The 15,731-nt window shown below is 34.4% G+C and overlaps 1 protein-coding gene across 3 annotated transcripts; it reads right to left on the reverse strand.

The window, feature by feature from the left end:
• Window positions 1-547: 547 nt before the first annotated feature.
• LOC129871149 (uncharacterized) lies at window positions 548-11,386 on the reverse strand. Of its 3 annotated transcripts, XR_008762194.1 has the most exons (13): window positions 11,031-11,386; window positions 8,735-8,909; window positions 8,025-8,108; window positions 7,237-7,478; window positions 6,919-7,132; window positions 5,404-5,483; window positions 5,095-5,179; window positions 4,620-4,751; window positions 4,433-4,546; window positions 2,942-2,986; window positions 2,405-2,489; window positions 1,241-1,397; window positions 548-872 (listed from the first exon to the last, which is right to left on the reverse strand). XR_008762194.1 is itself a non-coding variant. In XM_055946035.1 (12 exons), the coding sequence occupies exons 1-12, from the start codon at window positions 11,222-11,224 to the stop codon at window positions 1,306-1,308; spliced, it is 1,542 nt and encodes a 513-aa protein (XP_055802010.1). In that variant the 5' UTR covers window positions 11,225-11,386; the 3' UTR covers window positions 1,003-1,305. The 3 variants fall into 3 exon arrangements, 2 of the variants coding, with proteins under 2 accessions (XP_055802010.1, XP_055802011.1); XM_055946035.1 differs by lacking the exon at window positions 548-872 and having other exon boundaries at window positions 1,003-1,397; XM_055946036.1 differs by lacking the exon at window positions 548-872 and having other exon boundaries at window positions 1,348-1,397; window positions 2,405-2,442.
• Between the last annotated feature and the right edge of the window lie 4,345 nt (window positions 11,387-15,731).

Consider the following 15,731-nt stretch of genomic DNA (forward strand, 5'->3'; position numbering starts at 1 on the left):
GCTTGGCATGACAAAAGTATGCAATATTTGCTTTTTTACTTAATCATGACTTCTAGGTTACATTCACAATGTGACTAACTGGGAATATTTAGTACATTTTCTTTTTGAACTTCCTTTGAGATTTCAATTAGACCATTTTTAGCAATTCATAGCTAAAAATGCCCCTACTTTGCTGGTGGTGCTTAATTTTTACCTCTCAAATTAATGGCATTTAATTTTCGCCCTTCAACACTTAAAAAAGTGGCCGCAAATACCCTCAACACGGGAAAAACAAATAATTTTTCACTAGGAATGAGTTTATATTTTTATATCTTACAAATTATGCCATATTGCATTACTTCATCCTTACGGAACTTATGCCGAGGCAAAAGTTCAATTGCAGAACCCACAAGTTATGTCGTAAAAGGCATAACAAGTTATGTCATACAACATAACTGAATTCCTAACGAACTTATGTCATGCCAAGCGATGCAAAAGTTCAGTTTTAAAACCCATAAATTATGCTGAGCGGGGCAAAAGTTCTCAAAATTTATGTCGAGTGAATTAGTTCATTGAAATACTTCACAAATTATCCCGCATGACTTAATTCCCACCGAACTTATGCCAAGCAAGACAAAAGTTTTTTAAACTTGTACCGAGCGATCAGATTATTGACAAGGGTATTTTGATCCACAAATTTTCATTAAATGAGCAGTAGGGACGAAATTAAAGACCATCATATTTAAGGACAAAAATTAAAGACCGGTCCCACCCCAAAAGAGAGGCAATCCGTGAAAAACTTGCCATTTTTATCCAATCAAACTTTAGGCGTATCAAACAGTTCAGGCATGGTCCATCCATTCTAATCCTGCTCGCCCATTTGACACCTCTGGCTGCGGATGAAAAAAAATACAAAATCTGATTTAGAAGGAAGCAAACTATTTGATTTCCTCATTTTCTTGGTACAGCTGTGTGAATGTACAAAATCTGGGGATAAGAACTGAAAGGGATCTAGACAGATACGATTGAAGTCATTCTTAGCTCTTCCTACATGGGTAGTCAAGTTAAATGCTCTCTTAATGTTTGTATACACAACTTTCAAGTTTGAAAAAGAAAAAGAAAACTCCTATTGATAGCTACAAGAAACCTACCCAGAGATCCTATTGTCACTTTTACAGTTAAAAGTGTAGTAAATGGCAATCTGCTTTTGTGGACAAAGGAGCAAAGGTGGGAACTCGAATTGAACACTCAATGTTATTACCTCCAGAAAAAACCATAAAAATGGCATGTTGATCAGTTAGTTTTATCACAGAACTTGGACGCTCATCACAGAGTTAAAGTATCTGCTGATGCAGCGCGGACAAGTATTTCATTGTCATCAACTGAACACTTGCCTGAGAAATCCACTGCAGAATCACCTACAAGGATGAAACGGCGGTTAAGAAACTTTTTATATACTAGCTAGAAGAGGAGAGAAATCAAAGTGGGGGCTCCAAACAGTTTAACCCCACTATCAGTGGCGGAGCCAGAATATTTAGTAAGGGGGCTCAAAATCTGAAAAAGTAGACACGTGAACTAGCCGAAGGGGGTTCTGAACCCCTCACTATAAGGTGGCTCCGCCCCTGCCCACTATAGAAGGCTCCAAACAATTGAAAGGGAGCCTTTGGAGCAACGGTAAAGTTGTCTCCGTGTGACCTATAGGTCACTGGTTTGAGCTGTGGAAGCAACCACTAATGCTTGCGTTAGGTTAGGCTGTTTACACCCTCCCCAGACCCTGCTAATATGGCATGCTTTGTGCACTGGACTGCCTTATAGGCAACTCATTCACAAAACCAGCACATACACAACATTATACATGAAAGTTAAAACAATCAGCAAGATAGCAAAGATTTCTGTTTCCAGCAAGTACATACAATGTCAAGTTTGAGTGCAAGACCAATCATCTACAAGAAATTCAAGCTGGTACACAGAAATCTAACAATGCCGTTAGTCAGTAAACGCTTTATTCATGTCATATACCTTTATGTCTTAAGTTCAATTAAGGCATTAAGACATACATTAACACATGTATAACAATTAACAACATACCCAGTGTAATTCCCACAAGTGGGGTCTCGAAAGGTAGAGTGTACACTGACCTTACCCCTACCTTTTGGGAGGTAGAGAACTTGTTTCTGATAGACCCTTGGTTCAAGTAATACATTAACACATGTGAGCATTATAAATCATAACCAGTAAAATTATAGGTCCTTCTGTCTTATTAATGATATAGAAGCTCAGAATTCATTCTACTTGTACATTATACATGTCACAGAATGCATAAGAATTAACAGTGACTTAGTAGATGATAGAGCATTCAACATGAGCTCCCTTCAAAATAAGATGACAGAACTACTAGTCCGAGAGTATATGGACGTCACCATACCTAAAGAATGTCTCAATCCCTTGACAGCCTCAAAATTCCTGTAGGTATAGCCAACAAAACTTAAATCTTCGGGAATCAGACGCTTCTGCCAAAATAAATATTACAACAGAAAAGATTTACTTAAGCACGTCATTATAAGAAAAGGTGTTCTGGAAAGGAATAATAGAAAAGTAGGCTGGAGAAGAAAATTCCAAAAACGATGATAGCAAGACACTCAGCAAAACATGATTACATTCAGTATGGGATGTAGAGATGCAAAAGATTTATCATCATGACATACATAAACACTATTCACCTATGCTATTATGAGTCTAAATTCAATTTCACATATCTGAAGCTTAGATGATCATAGATTCCTGACACATCTTATAAAACATATCTATTATAACTGTTAGACATTCCATAGACCCTATATTCTAAGCAAAATTTCATGTAAATTTCTCATATACATTATAGAAACCCCCAAAAAGATGAGCTAAAACTTTCGGGATTGCTCAAATAGGACTACTTTACTCATTGTAGCAAAAGAAAACTCACCTTTCTATGGGGTCCTGAACTATTTTTTGCTGGTGCTTGATTTGCCTGCAGTGAGTTCCAATTGTACATCAGTTGCGAAAGAATTCTCAACTAAGCGTTCTTGGTAACAACAGTTAAACATGAATATCAAAATGATCATCCAAAACGAAGCTTAAGTATATTCAAATGAGAATAAAAAATGCTAATTTTATCAGTTAATTTTCCAGAAAATGGTCCCATGTATTTTGGTGATAAGAATTATTAGCTTGATTCTGCTTTTCATTCTCATTTTGCTTTTAATTTTCCTCTTTATTTTTCACTTCTTCTGGGCTTTACTTTTTTTTCTCCAACACTTCGATGCAAACATACTCTAGATGAATTACTGTCCTGCATAGATGTAGATCTCATAGCAAGTTTGCAATCAAGTAGAAGATAGAAAAACTAAAAACAAGTCATCACAGTCATTGTTGATTGGTACCATAGGCTCATCTTTAGTAAAAGGGCAGCCCGGTGTACAAAGCATCTGGCATTAGTTTCATCAGAAAAGGAGAGTGAAACCGCTGAAATCCAAATCAAAACCCTGTGGATTGCGTGAAAGAAGGATACTCCAAATTCATGGGTCAAAGAGTTTTAGAATACGTTCTTGGTGGAAAACTATGAGTAATGGATCTTGAATAAATTCACCAGTTCTTTCTACTCTGATTGCCCGGAAAAAAGAAAGAGGCACCTTAACTTTTGTTTTATCATATGAATCTTTTGTATCTGGCTATTTGAAATCCCCATCTCCATGCCAACACAAGATGTGCTTACTGGATATAAGCGGAGGAAACTAAATGAATAGGAATCATATGGAAAATAATCTTCAGGGCAACAAAATTTTGATCTCGTCATGGTTGAATATAACCATATAAACTTTTAATAATCAAACATCGGAGATTAAGCCCTTTGTTGAAAGATAGCCACTAAAAATGAATCAGATCAATATGGAAGTGTCGTCAGAAAAAGGAAACATGAGAAAATGGGATTAGCTAGCCCTGCCCTATCTCGGGAATATCCCTAATCCGCTGAAAGAAAGAGGATTTAAGTAAGAAAATGTTGATAACATGTTCCACTGCAGAGGCGGGTCTACAATTTGAATTTTATGGGTTCCTACAACAATATAAAGTTAATATACAATTATGAAAGTCTACAATCAAATATTTGTAGTTATTTAGTGGATTTTTTTAATACATATATAGGATTTAGGCAAAAGCTGCTGGATCCCGTGAACCATAGGTAACACTTTGTATTCATATTGTATTCCCGTAGAGATGAATGTTAGGTAACAAAATAAACAGAGGTCATAAGATCACCTTAACTCTTTATCACACCATACCACTAAGATAGCTTGTGTAGTAGCGAAACATACTGTCACGATTAAATTACGAAGATGAATTATCACTTCTCACAAACTTCCTCTAAAATTTGGAAAAAAGAAAACAGAAATGGGATAAGATATAAATGGTAATTCACCTCATCAAACTTCATGAAATTTTGAGTGTCAAGAGCATCATTGACTTCTGGCTTATATGCTGCCTCCATGTTATAAAGTTTATCCCACTTTATGTCTTTGAACCAGGGGTGAGCCTGATTATAGTCATGAATAAAGTATAAGAATCTATAATTGATCGAAAAATAAGACTATCATTGTAACACAAACCTTTATTTGCTCTGCTCCTCGACAACCAAGACGATTTTCAGCATCACAAAGCAACCTACAGATCAGGTCTTTGGCTTCGGGAGTCAATCTTGCTTCCTCTGGAAATTTTATGTGATTTCTCCAATGAACAATCTATAGAACCAGAACAAGTGTCAAAGCACAGCATTGAAATCATGCTACATAAGCATCGTAACTGAACTACCATTAGACGGAAAAGTTGCACAAGCATTTCAAATTATTCAAAAGATAATTTGATTGTTAACTAAACAAAAGGATAAATGGATATCAATGTTGAACAGGAGAAAGTAGATTTCCTTTCCAAAGTTCTAAATTTTGTAGTGTCCCTCTAGAGGTAAGGTCTGAATACACTTTACTCTCCCCAGACCCCACATGTGGGGTTACACTGGGTATGTTGTTGTTGCTGTTGTTAATGCTGCTTAAAGTATTGGCACACACTTGTGCTAATCACTATTACCTTTCTACATGTTGTTATCGGGTCTTCAGAGTAGAAAGGGGGATAACCAATGAGCATCTCATACATGATGGCACCAAGTGACCACCTGGATGAAGCAAAGAAAAGAGGATAATGGATTAAGTCTACTAACTTACTTTGTCTATTCAAGGTGATCATACCTAAAAGAAAGAACATAAGCAAAACATGTGTGCTATGTTCAGCAACAAGTACATGGAACATTCACTTTTAAACTTTGAAAAGTAAAGCAATCAAAACCTTTAAAACATCAGCCAATTAAAATCCACGTTAATCACAAACAAGAAAGCTAACCAATCACATTCCACTCCATAGCCTTTCTTCAGTAAAACCTCAGGAGCAATATAGTCAGGTGTGCCCACTGTTGAAAATGCCTGCCATAGCAACAGGTAATATTAAAGGTTCTGGTAACTAATTAACAAACAAGACATGGAATTAAGGTAGCATCAAAAGATCATTTCTTGGAATAAATGATATTTCTAGTTCGTTTCCATTACTCGTGTGAAGCTGGAATGAGATGAAGAATGTGGCACATACTGGTTGGCAGTCACATTTTGTGTGGGAGAAAGTTCTGACATGTCATTCAAAAAGCATAAGGAGTATCTGAAAGCGAAGTTGTTAACTTGTTCACTAAGCCTTTGCAGTATGAGTGAAGTAGACTTGTAACAAACTTGGCATGCATGACATATGCATTATACACCAGCTTTGGGCAGGGGGAGCCATTCGGTGAAAAGGTTAGTCTTGTCTTTACAGTTGTAGACCAACATCTGTTACTTCAGAATATAAATAAGAGTAATACACAACACTAGTTATTTCCCCTATGCTTTATCTTCCATTCTTAACAAAGTTCATCTCTGTACTTCAGTTTTTTTCAGATGTCTGCACTGTGTAAATAATTTTGTTTTAACAAAACTTCACACTTTTAAGAAGCAACGCCTCAGTGCTAATTTCAACAAAGTCTTGTTTACTGACTTTGCTAAAATTTCTCCTGTAAAGTATCAGCTAGAGCCACGTATCCAACAAGGGCATTTGTTAGTTACAGCAATATTCTTTATGCATTTTTCAGATCCATATGCATAGGCTTATCTAAAGCAGACACATCGAACAAAAAGGAAAAAGACTATGTAACAAAGCTTACCAAGAAAAGAACAACTGGATTACAAGAAAGCAAAAGTGATTTTATACTATTTCTCAATCTTAAGTGGAAGGTTAAATCGGAAGTGGACTTGACTGATATGCCATTATCAACCCAATTATTGGAGCTATGTTTCCCTTATTACATTACAAAAGTTTACAATATCGAAAGCAAGAATACTGGTGGTGGATAGTTCTGCATATGATTAATTCAATACTCCAGGTCCTAAACTTATGGAGAGAAGTATGTTACTCTCCGAAACCAATTGTTCTGGTACAAGATATTACTCCCTCCGTTTCAATTTGTTTTTCTCACTTTCCTTTTTAGTCTGTTTCAAAAAGAATGCCTCTCTACTTTTTTGGCAACTCTTTGTTTTCAAGTTTCCATATGACCTGTTTAAGACCACAAGATTAAAGAACATTTTGGTACATTCAACATATTTTTAAGTTAAGACCACAAGATTCAAAAGTCCTTCTTACTTTCTTAAACTTCGTGCCAAGTGAAAATTAGACAAGCAAATTGAAACGAAGGGAGTACTTTTCTTCCAATTTTTAGTTTTTCTTCTCCACATCTATGATCCTTGAAAAATCAACCAAAATAAGGATTCTGGATTAAGTTTATAAGTTATGAGATAAGCCGTGTTTCTGTTTAGTATTCAATAATGTCCTACTTACTAATTTTCTCCTGTTTATTTGCCAATGCTGCAGTTGTTCAAGGGAGCTATTCCAACCAGTTCCCTTGTTAGCAGATCCCTTTTGCTCACCATCCATCACTTCATTTTCATTTATAGGAGATAAATTCGAACAGTCAAGGGGCTTGCATAGACCAAAATCAGACAGCCTCATGTGGCCATTTTTGTCCAAAAGAAGATTGTCAGGTTTAATATCCCTGCAAACATTAGGTAAAAGACATAAACCATTGATATCATTTCAAATCTTTCATAGAAGTCTCCAGTGTATACGATTATTATTTACATAGTACAGATTAACTACCTGTGAATGTAGTTATGTTTATGAATAGACTCTATGGCCAAAACACTTTGAGCAATGTAAAATCTTGCAACTGTCTCAGTTAATGTGTCCTCCCTCATCAGCAACGTCATCATATCACCACCAGGCAGATATTCCATTACTAAATACAAGTAGTCAGCATCTTGGAAAGAATAAAAAAGTTTTACAATAAAGTGGCTCGCTGCTTCAGCAAGCAAATTCCTTTCGGCCCTAACATGTTCAACCTGTAATGTAAAGATATGGTAAGAAAATCAGATCACTTCTTAAAACAAAAACTATAGCTTGTTCATTCATGCTCAAAACTGACGTCTAGACAACCTTAGTTTTCTCAGAGGCTTTTTTTGGTTAGGGTGGGGAAGAAAAATGGTGCAGGGGGAAGGAGTATAGAAGACGGAGTTTCATGTCTTCTCATTGTTCTAGTTAGGAAAATTATTTAGATGGAGAAAGAGGTTCAAGGTATTACATAAAGTGAAGGAGTGAAATCCCTATTATGACATTAATGACTTGAAAGTTGGAGGGGAAATACATAAATACTAATAGCAAAGAGTCTTCTACTGAAAAGTAGTTGTCTTGCAACATCGGGCGAGTTCAGAGGAATCAGCAGTGTCACATATTCAGCTGCATTTTCACAAGGGAAGAATAAAGGTATGCTGCATTTCCTTGCACATCTTGATATAAACAGTAGAGCAAGGTAGGAATAAAATCTTATTTAGCAAAGCAGATGGATACCAACTGGCCCCTTAAGCATGTTAGGAAGGATTTGGTCTCACCTGCCCCCTACTTAGCATTTCAGACTTCTTCAATTTTTTCATTGCATATATATTTCCAGATACTTTATCCCGGCACAATCTGACCTGCAAAATAGATTTGCATTTAAATCAGCAACTCATTATCAGGAGTCAGTGCTGGTAAACAGGAAACACATGGTCACAGGTTTAAGCAATATGGCACATCCCTCCCCAAACGCCTGCATAGCTGGAGTTTAATGCACCAAAGTGCCCTTAATGTTCAATAAAAGGACCAAATAAATTTGTCTTCCTGAACACTACAGAAGCCTTGGAAAGCAATTAAGATTTTCAAAATTAGGGCACTACAGTGACAGAAGTTATCATAACATGGAGCTACACAAGAATAGTGAGAGATACAAAAGCAAAAGCATCATGAGTGACTCCAATTATTAAATGCCTAAATAAATTTAAGAATCTAGTTATGCAAATTTTGAAGGTAGAATATGATTATGGATTTTGCATGAGAATGGAAGGAATCCATCAAATTTGCTCCTTCAGGTTAAACATATGAAGGAGATGATCATTGAAATGAATGGTGTCAAAACTAACCCCATAGAAGTTTTGATTATTTCATAATATATAATTCAGTCTTAAAGGTTGTTTGATCCAGATAACAAAAAAACACAGGGTGGAAAACATAATCCCCGAAGAATGAAACATTTTTCAATCTAAAGAGATACAGAATCTCAAACCTCTCCAAAAGCTCCTCGTCCAATGATCGTCAAAAGCTCAAAATCATCAACAGAAATCTTGTGACGCTTTAGTCGGATATACTCCGTCTCTTTTCTCTCCAATTCCTTTAGAAGGTTCATTTGTTCCTCCTTTGGTACAGCAGAGCCTTCCAATTTCCTTTCTAGCAGTAAACGCCTACAGTTTATAGACAATACTACATGAGGGGATAGAGAAAAGAGTTGTTGAAATTCCATCTAATATCACTCTCCTTCAGTGATTGGCTCAACTTATAAGTATGGGAGCCTACAAAGTGCATTTAACATAACTCGGTCCACAACAGTTTAGTTGAAAATAATTTTTAATCAAAAGATTTAGAGGAGTACAATATTTGGAGGACAAGAGGTGCTCCATTGCAATAACAACCAAGTAAACAAGATAAGACACTAGCTACATGCATCTCTCCGAGACCTTTGTTGATCAAAGGAAACCCCTAAGCATATGTTAGCCTAGTCCCTATACAGAAAATCATGACTTTATCCAACATTGGAGGAGATAAGAACTCTTAGCTCTAAAATATTGATGCTCTCTTCAGAGATAGAAACTCTTAACCATAAAAGATCCTTGCTCTCTTATCCATCCTGACACACCACTATAAGAAAAAGGAAAAATGCAGAAAACCTTTCCATTTTCAGAAGTAGTGAAGTCCTAAATCTTACAACAACTAGGGGTCAATACCAAGCTATTATGGGTTGGTATATGAATCCTCACTATCCACTTCCTCCATTAGAACCCCATTTCATTCTAATATTCATTAGTTTGGGATTCTCTAAAGGTTCTATTGACCTGCAAATATCTAATAGATCAAAAAAACTCCTAGCAACATTGGACCTAATATAAGCACAATGTCACAAGCAAGCCTTATTCCCAACTAATCGGTGTTGCCTACATGGACCTTTTTCTTTCAGTATGTCCTTATTTTTGTTAAATCGACATGAATTTTGAGAGATTCGAGGTCCTTTTGAGACAAAGTAACTCTATGTGATTTTAGATATATCTTGTCCATGTTTACTACCTTCAGTCATCAAGTTGCTTTCTTTTATTTCTTGGTAGGGAAAAGGAAATTTCAGGGAATAATCTTTCTAAAGACAAATGGAGAGAGTGACTCGTCTTTCTTGTCAGCTTAGAAGTTTATTTTGTCTTGAAAATAAAGAAGAATTAGGAGTTACATTGTGTTTCAAACCAATCACATAAGTTTGCATATCCAAATGAATGTGTGCATGTATGTATATAAACATGAAAAGATAGCATCTTCATAATTTAATCAATTTTTTGCTGGTTGTCAACCTAATACATTGTTACCAGCTACACTTTCCACATAAAGACTTGTCTAAGAAAATTTTGCATTCCAAATTTCCAATAAATGTTGTACATAAAAATTCATAATTTGGTTATTTCCCATTGGCTCTCAACCTACCATATTAGAACCAGCACATATTTCCCAATCAAAAGCCTAAAAGTTGTCCAAATCACATGTCACATTCCAAATAAATATTGTGTATGTACATCTACAAAACACGAAATCTAGAACAAATGCCTACACTAAAATATGTAATATGATGACTAATTCTACCTAGCTGTCAACCTATCACATTGAAACGATCGAGCTACATTTTGCACACATTTCCTATTCAAAATCTGAAGTTACCTAAAAATCACATGTTGCATCCCAACTAAACGTTTTATATATATATATATATATAACATGAAATCTAAAATAAACGCCTAAATGAAAACTCCTAATCCGATCATTTTTACCTAGCTGTCAATCTCTCTGTACCACATTGGGATGATCAAGCTACAGATTGCACACATTCCCAATTTAAAGTCTAAAGTTACCTAAAAATTACTTGTTGCATCTCAAATAATATATATATATATATATAACACGAAATTCTGAAACACACGCCTAAATGAAAATTCATAATCCAATCATTTTCACCTAGCTGTAAACCTCTCCATACCACATTGAGACGATCAAGCTACAAATTGCACACATTTCTAATTAGAAATCAAAATTTACCTAAAAATCCACGTTGCACATATAAAACACGAAATCCGAAATAAACGCCTACATGAAAATTCATAATAAACCGATCATTTTTACCTAGCTGTCAACCTCCGTACCACATTGAAACGATCGAGCTACAGATTACACACATTTCCAATTCAAAATAGTTTCGGCACAATCTTATATACATAATTATGAAAATTTGAAAAACTCATATAAAGCAGAAAAGAAATAATGAAGAAAAATACCTTTGTTTACGATCCTGGATGAGTTTCATGTGCGATTTATAATGATCTTCAATCAATTTCTTCGCGGCAGCGACTCGTTCTAGAGTTAAACTAGAACCTAATTTCTCCTCCAATTCTTCCTCTTCCTCCTCCGTCAACGCCACCACCGCGGCTCTATGTTGTTGTTGTTCTTCCTCCTCTCTGTTCTTCGCCATAATAGAAAAATCTTCGATCAATCGTCGACTTCCTTTATCGAGGCGACGATTGAGCGAATCGGCGAAGAAGAAGAAGCAGAAGGAGAATTTTGATAAAAAATTTTTTGTTGATATGAAGAAATGAAGATAGAATTGGACGGAGGGAACTTTGAGAAGAAAAAAAAAAACCAGAAAATGAGAGTGTTAAAAGAGGAAGGCTGTTAGCTTTAATTTTTTTAAATGGACTATAATTTTTCTTTATTGATGACGTGGAACTGTATTTTCGTGTGGGTCCCAGTTTTGTAATGTGGGCCCTTTTTATTGAGAAGCCACGTCAGACTAATGGGAACATTTTTGGCGGCAATTGCGAGGGGTTCCGAAGTCACTCGTAGGTACGAGCGAGTTGGTACGCTATTGAAAATTTTAACTCAATAATTTTAGTTTATGATTTTTAAAAAAATTATATTTTTATTATATTAATTTAATTTTGATATTTTACGATATAATAAATTGATTATTATAGTTTAATTAACTTCAACTTACATTCTTAATTTGTGTCAAATTTGCGAGTTAATAGTATTGGCCTTCAAATTCTTTAACAAATGAATTAAAAAAAGTTTAATTTATCTACATAATAATGAAGTTGAGAGTGCATAACTCAAATTACAAGTTATGTTATTGCATAATTACTAATCAAGTCTACCAGATAGAAGATGGAAATCCGAGAATTTCTAAGGGCACTAGCACAAGCTAAAATGATTTTTCCTTCGATCCATGAAAAGATATATTTTGCAGTTTTAGATTGAATTATATGAAATATGACTTTGAATAAATAAATTCATCAAAATGTTTCAAACTCCAATTGCACCGGAGTTATTGTTCATTGCGAATTTCAAGTCCCAACTAATTTAAATACCAAATTGCTTTTAAAAAATACTCATAAACTTATCCCAACTAATGTTGAACCAACTTTACAACTTTGGTGAACTCGTCTTTTAATTACCTTTTTGAATAATTTCAAATAAATATTTTTCTAAAAGCTCGAATATTTTAAATCTACCGATGATAAAACTTTTGTGTTATGTAAAATGAAGGCACGTTCTATGCAATGTAGCTGTCACGATCCAAGCCTAGGACCTAGACGTGACATGGCGAATGAGGAACTCAAACAAGCCTCTTAGCATTCTTTTAGTCTTTCATAGGTAATGACAATAAATAAACAAGCGAAAATCATAATAGTAAATCTTCAACTTACATATGTCCAATAATACCTCTAACTTTTAGATTTAACGGGGCTAGGACAAGTCCCTAGCTCACCCTCAATCATAATAGAAAGAAATGTCATAGTAAGTGTCTAAAGATCTCAACATAGCATAAGCTAGAAAAATAAAGGAGTATTATTTCCGGAACATGGGAACTCACCAAAAGTAGTATTCAAATGAAATCTCAACTAGCCACATGGAGGAGAACGAGGAGGAGCACTAGTCCATACATGGTGATATCATGTAGGCAAAAGAGTATGCATTAGTACTTTGAATGTACTAAGTATGTAAGCATGCATGAACATTGAGGAAACATTAAAACATTTATGTAATACGAAACATAATTCAATGCATACATAATCAATCATATAGATATCCTTTAAAACATTCATTTGTGGGAAGATGACCATAACCGACATTTAAGATCATGCGAGCTATTACATGGAATCTAACATAACCCCCTACGTTGGCCGAGGGACTACTTTTCAGATAGAACTCCGTCAACTTCATTCATTTTTTTAACTTTAACTTTAAGGGCTATTTGTGGATCCATTAGCCTAAGCCTACAATGGCTCATATGTTGGCACATAGTTAATGAGACAAAGGGTTGCTACTAGGATTCCCTTACCGAATCCCACCTCAATGACCCATTCGGTGCTAAGTCAATCCCACAGAATAGTTTAATACTTCAAAATAGTCATAGCATATAGCTTGGGAATTCAAAACATCATATTCGGTAAAATAGCTCAATAAAACATTTGGTAATTCAAATATGCAAGAATTGTTCTTATTTCATAAAGAATCTATCATTCATATCATTTCATCATTCTTTCATTTCATAAGACTCCCTTTTGATCATAGATATTGCTTTCATAAACATTCATTTGAAGTCAAAGCTTTCAAGTCAAACTTTATTGAAAACATAGTAAAACTAGGTGGGTTCAAATCACTTCAACTTTTAAACATGAATGTAAATGAAATTATATATAAATATTTTGAAATTCATCAATTAAAAATTATGCTTTAAACAACCCACCATGAATTTCAAAAATCTTTAAAGAGCTAAATAGAGAAAACACTTGCAAACCATCAATTCATACATATGAAATCATTTTGCATCAAAATAGACCAATAATCATTAGTTTAACCATGATTCATGCTATTAAGTAGAAATAAGAATTTACCCTTAAAAAAATCTTACTTAAAATCAAGAGATTTAGTTGAAAGTGTTTTGAACTACATGGGTGAAAGAATCCATGGATAAACACCCACATAACTTAGAGTAAAGCTTAAAAAAATAAACATAATTTATCATATAATCAAAATACTTTAGGCATGAGAGTGGAAGGAATACTCTCATTGAAGCCTTACATACCTGGAATCCGAAGCGTTACTTAGAATCTAAAGACTTAAAACACTCTTGAATCCTAGCCTTTTCTCCTTTCCGGAGCATTTTGTATATTACCTGGAGTATATGAATCACCGGAATAGTATTTCTACACTACTAAAAACTAAAACTATATTTTGAGAATGAGCAAAGGAGTGTATATAGAGAGAAGAGTTGCTTGAGAAAGCTTGATGAACAAAATGATAAAATTAGGTGGATATTTATAGGTGTGAAAGAGGGATCTAACAATAATTAAAATAATTATAAAGAAAAACCTGAAAATTTAATGGAAGATTGTGATGTCATGGGTAATGTCAAATGGATCTAGATCTTTCCATGGTTAGTGAGATGAACCTTCTTTTAACGAAATACCTTTTTTCGAAACTACATTTGAACAAAATAACTTCCTCATTAGGATTTGGTGTCTCATATAAATTGTTGCTCTAGAAGTCTACTTTCATGTCGTTCAAGAATTAGATTTCTTCTACAAATACTCCATTTCATCACAACACTATGTCTTGCAACAATTAATTTATTTGACCTACTTAATCTCCAAAAATAAAAATATGGTCTGCACAAAAATTGTAGGTAATGATGTTGGGGTTATTCAGAAATTTGAATCACCTAATTTGGACCATCCTATGAAAAGTTATATCCAAAATACAAAAGCTATATCATTTTCATCGAGAATTAAAACATCATATACAACGTTTTTAGGGAGTGTTATAGCAGCAATGTGAATGAGAAATAGAGAGATGTTATGATAAATCAGAATGTAATAGACGAGTGTTAATTGTTATAATCAAGACGAACAATGGAAAAAGGGTCTTCGGGTTAGGAATTATTGAGTGTGCATGAAGGAAGTATTTGTATGGTTTATGATTTAGAAATTGGGAAAATATCTAAATTTTCTTTTGAATTATGTGAAATTGTCAGATTTGCTTCTAAATTATGTATTAATGGTGGAGATTAGTCTTTAATCGTTAATCAATAAGGTCAAATCTAACCATACTTTGCATTTTGCAACCATAATAACAAATTTGACCTCAACTATTAATATTGAGCAAATTTGATCATTTTGCACAATTTAGTGACAAATTTTGGATAGAACTTTGCCCACAATTTGAGATCAACTATGCAATAAGTAGGATTTGGTTTGGTTTTACTTTCTTTCTTTCTTTTTCTCGAGGAGTAAAGGTAAAATTAGCCTTAACTTATGTGAAATGAAATAGATTTATTCTCTAATAATAGGTAACATCAAATGTGCCCTCCTTGCTGCTATTAAAATGGACTAAATTAGTCCGTACATTCAAATGACGAAAGCTTAGCACATGGTGATGACACATATTCCACACCTAAGAATTATTTTTTAAACGGAGGATAAATTTGAATCTTCACCCTAATTTTGATTTTTTTTCCGCCCCTTCTCTCTTCATCTCACTACCTTCCGTCAATCACTCTTTCGTTTTCTTTGACCCCACTTGTATTAAAATAGAATTTTATGTTCATTTTAAGTTGTTTAGGGCATTTTCTGTTGGTGGTAAAAGAGGTGGTGGAAGTGATATTGACAATGATGATGGAGAGAGACAAGGAAGAAGAAGGAAGAAAAGTTGAGGAAGATTCAACTTTGTCTTTGAACTATGTGAAATGTTCAGGAAATGTTCAAATTTTTCCTTCATTTTTAAAAAAATAATGTTGATTACAAACATGTAACACATTATCGAGTGCTAAATTTTCACCATTCAAAAATAAGATTAAACTTAACCTATTTTAATTTCAGTAAAGGCTTATTTGACTCTAATTATTAATGGAAAAACTACACAAATTGGATGCATTAGGTAAAGTATTTACTCAAATTAGATCTGACCCAAACTATTTA

This window comes from Solanum dulcamara, chromosome 10 (genome assembly GCF_947179165.1).
Source record: "Solanum dulcamara chromosome 10, daSolDulc1.2, whole genome shotgun sequence".
Taxonomy (NCBI): domain Eukaryota; kingdom Viridiplantae; phylum Streptophyta; class Magnoliopsida; order Solanales; family Solanaceae; genus Solanum; species Solanum dulcamara.

Coding starts and splice junctions, on each gene's coding strand:
- LOC129871149 (XM_055946035.1), bottom strand. CDS start 11,224: ATGGCGAAGAACAGAGAGGAGGAAGAACAACAACAACATAGAGCCGCG. Junction 8,109..8,734: donor GACGAGGAGCTTTTGGAGAG/GTTTGAGATTCT, acceptor TCTATTTTGCAG/GTCAGATTGTGCCGGGATAA. Junction 1,398..2,404: donor GGGATTGAGACATTCTTTAG/GTATGGTGACGT, acceptor TCATCCTTGTAG/GTGATTCTGCAGTGGATTTC.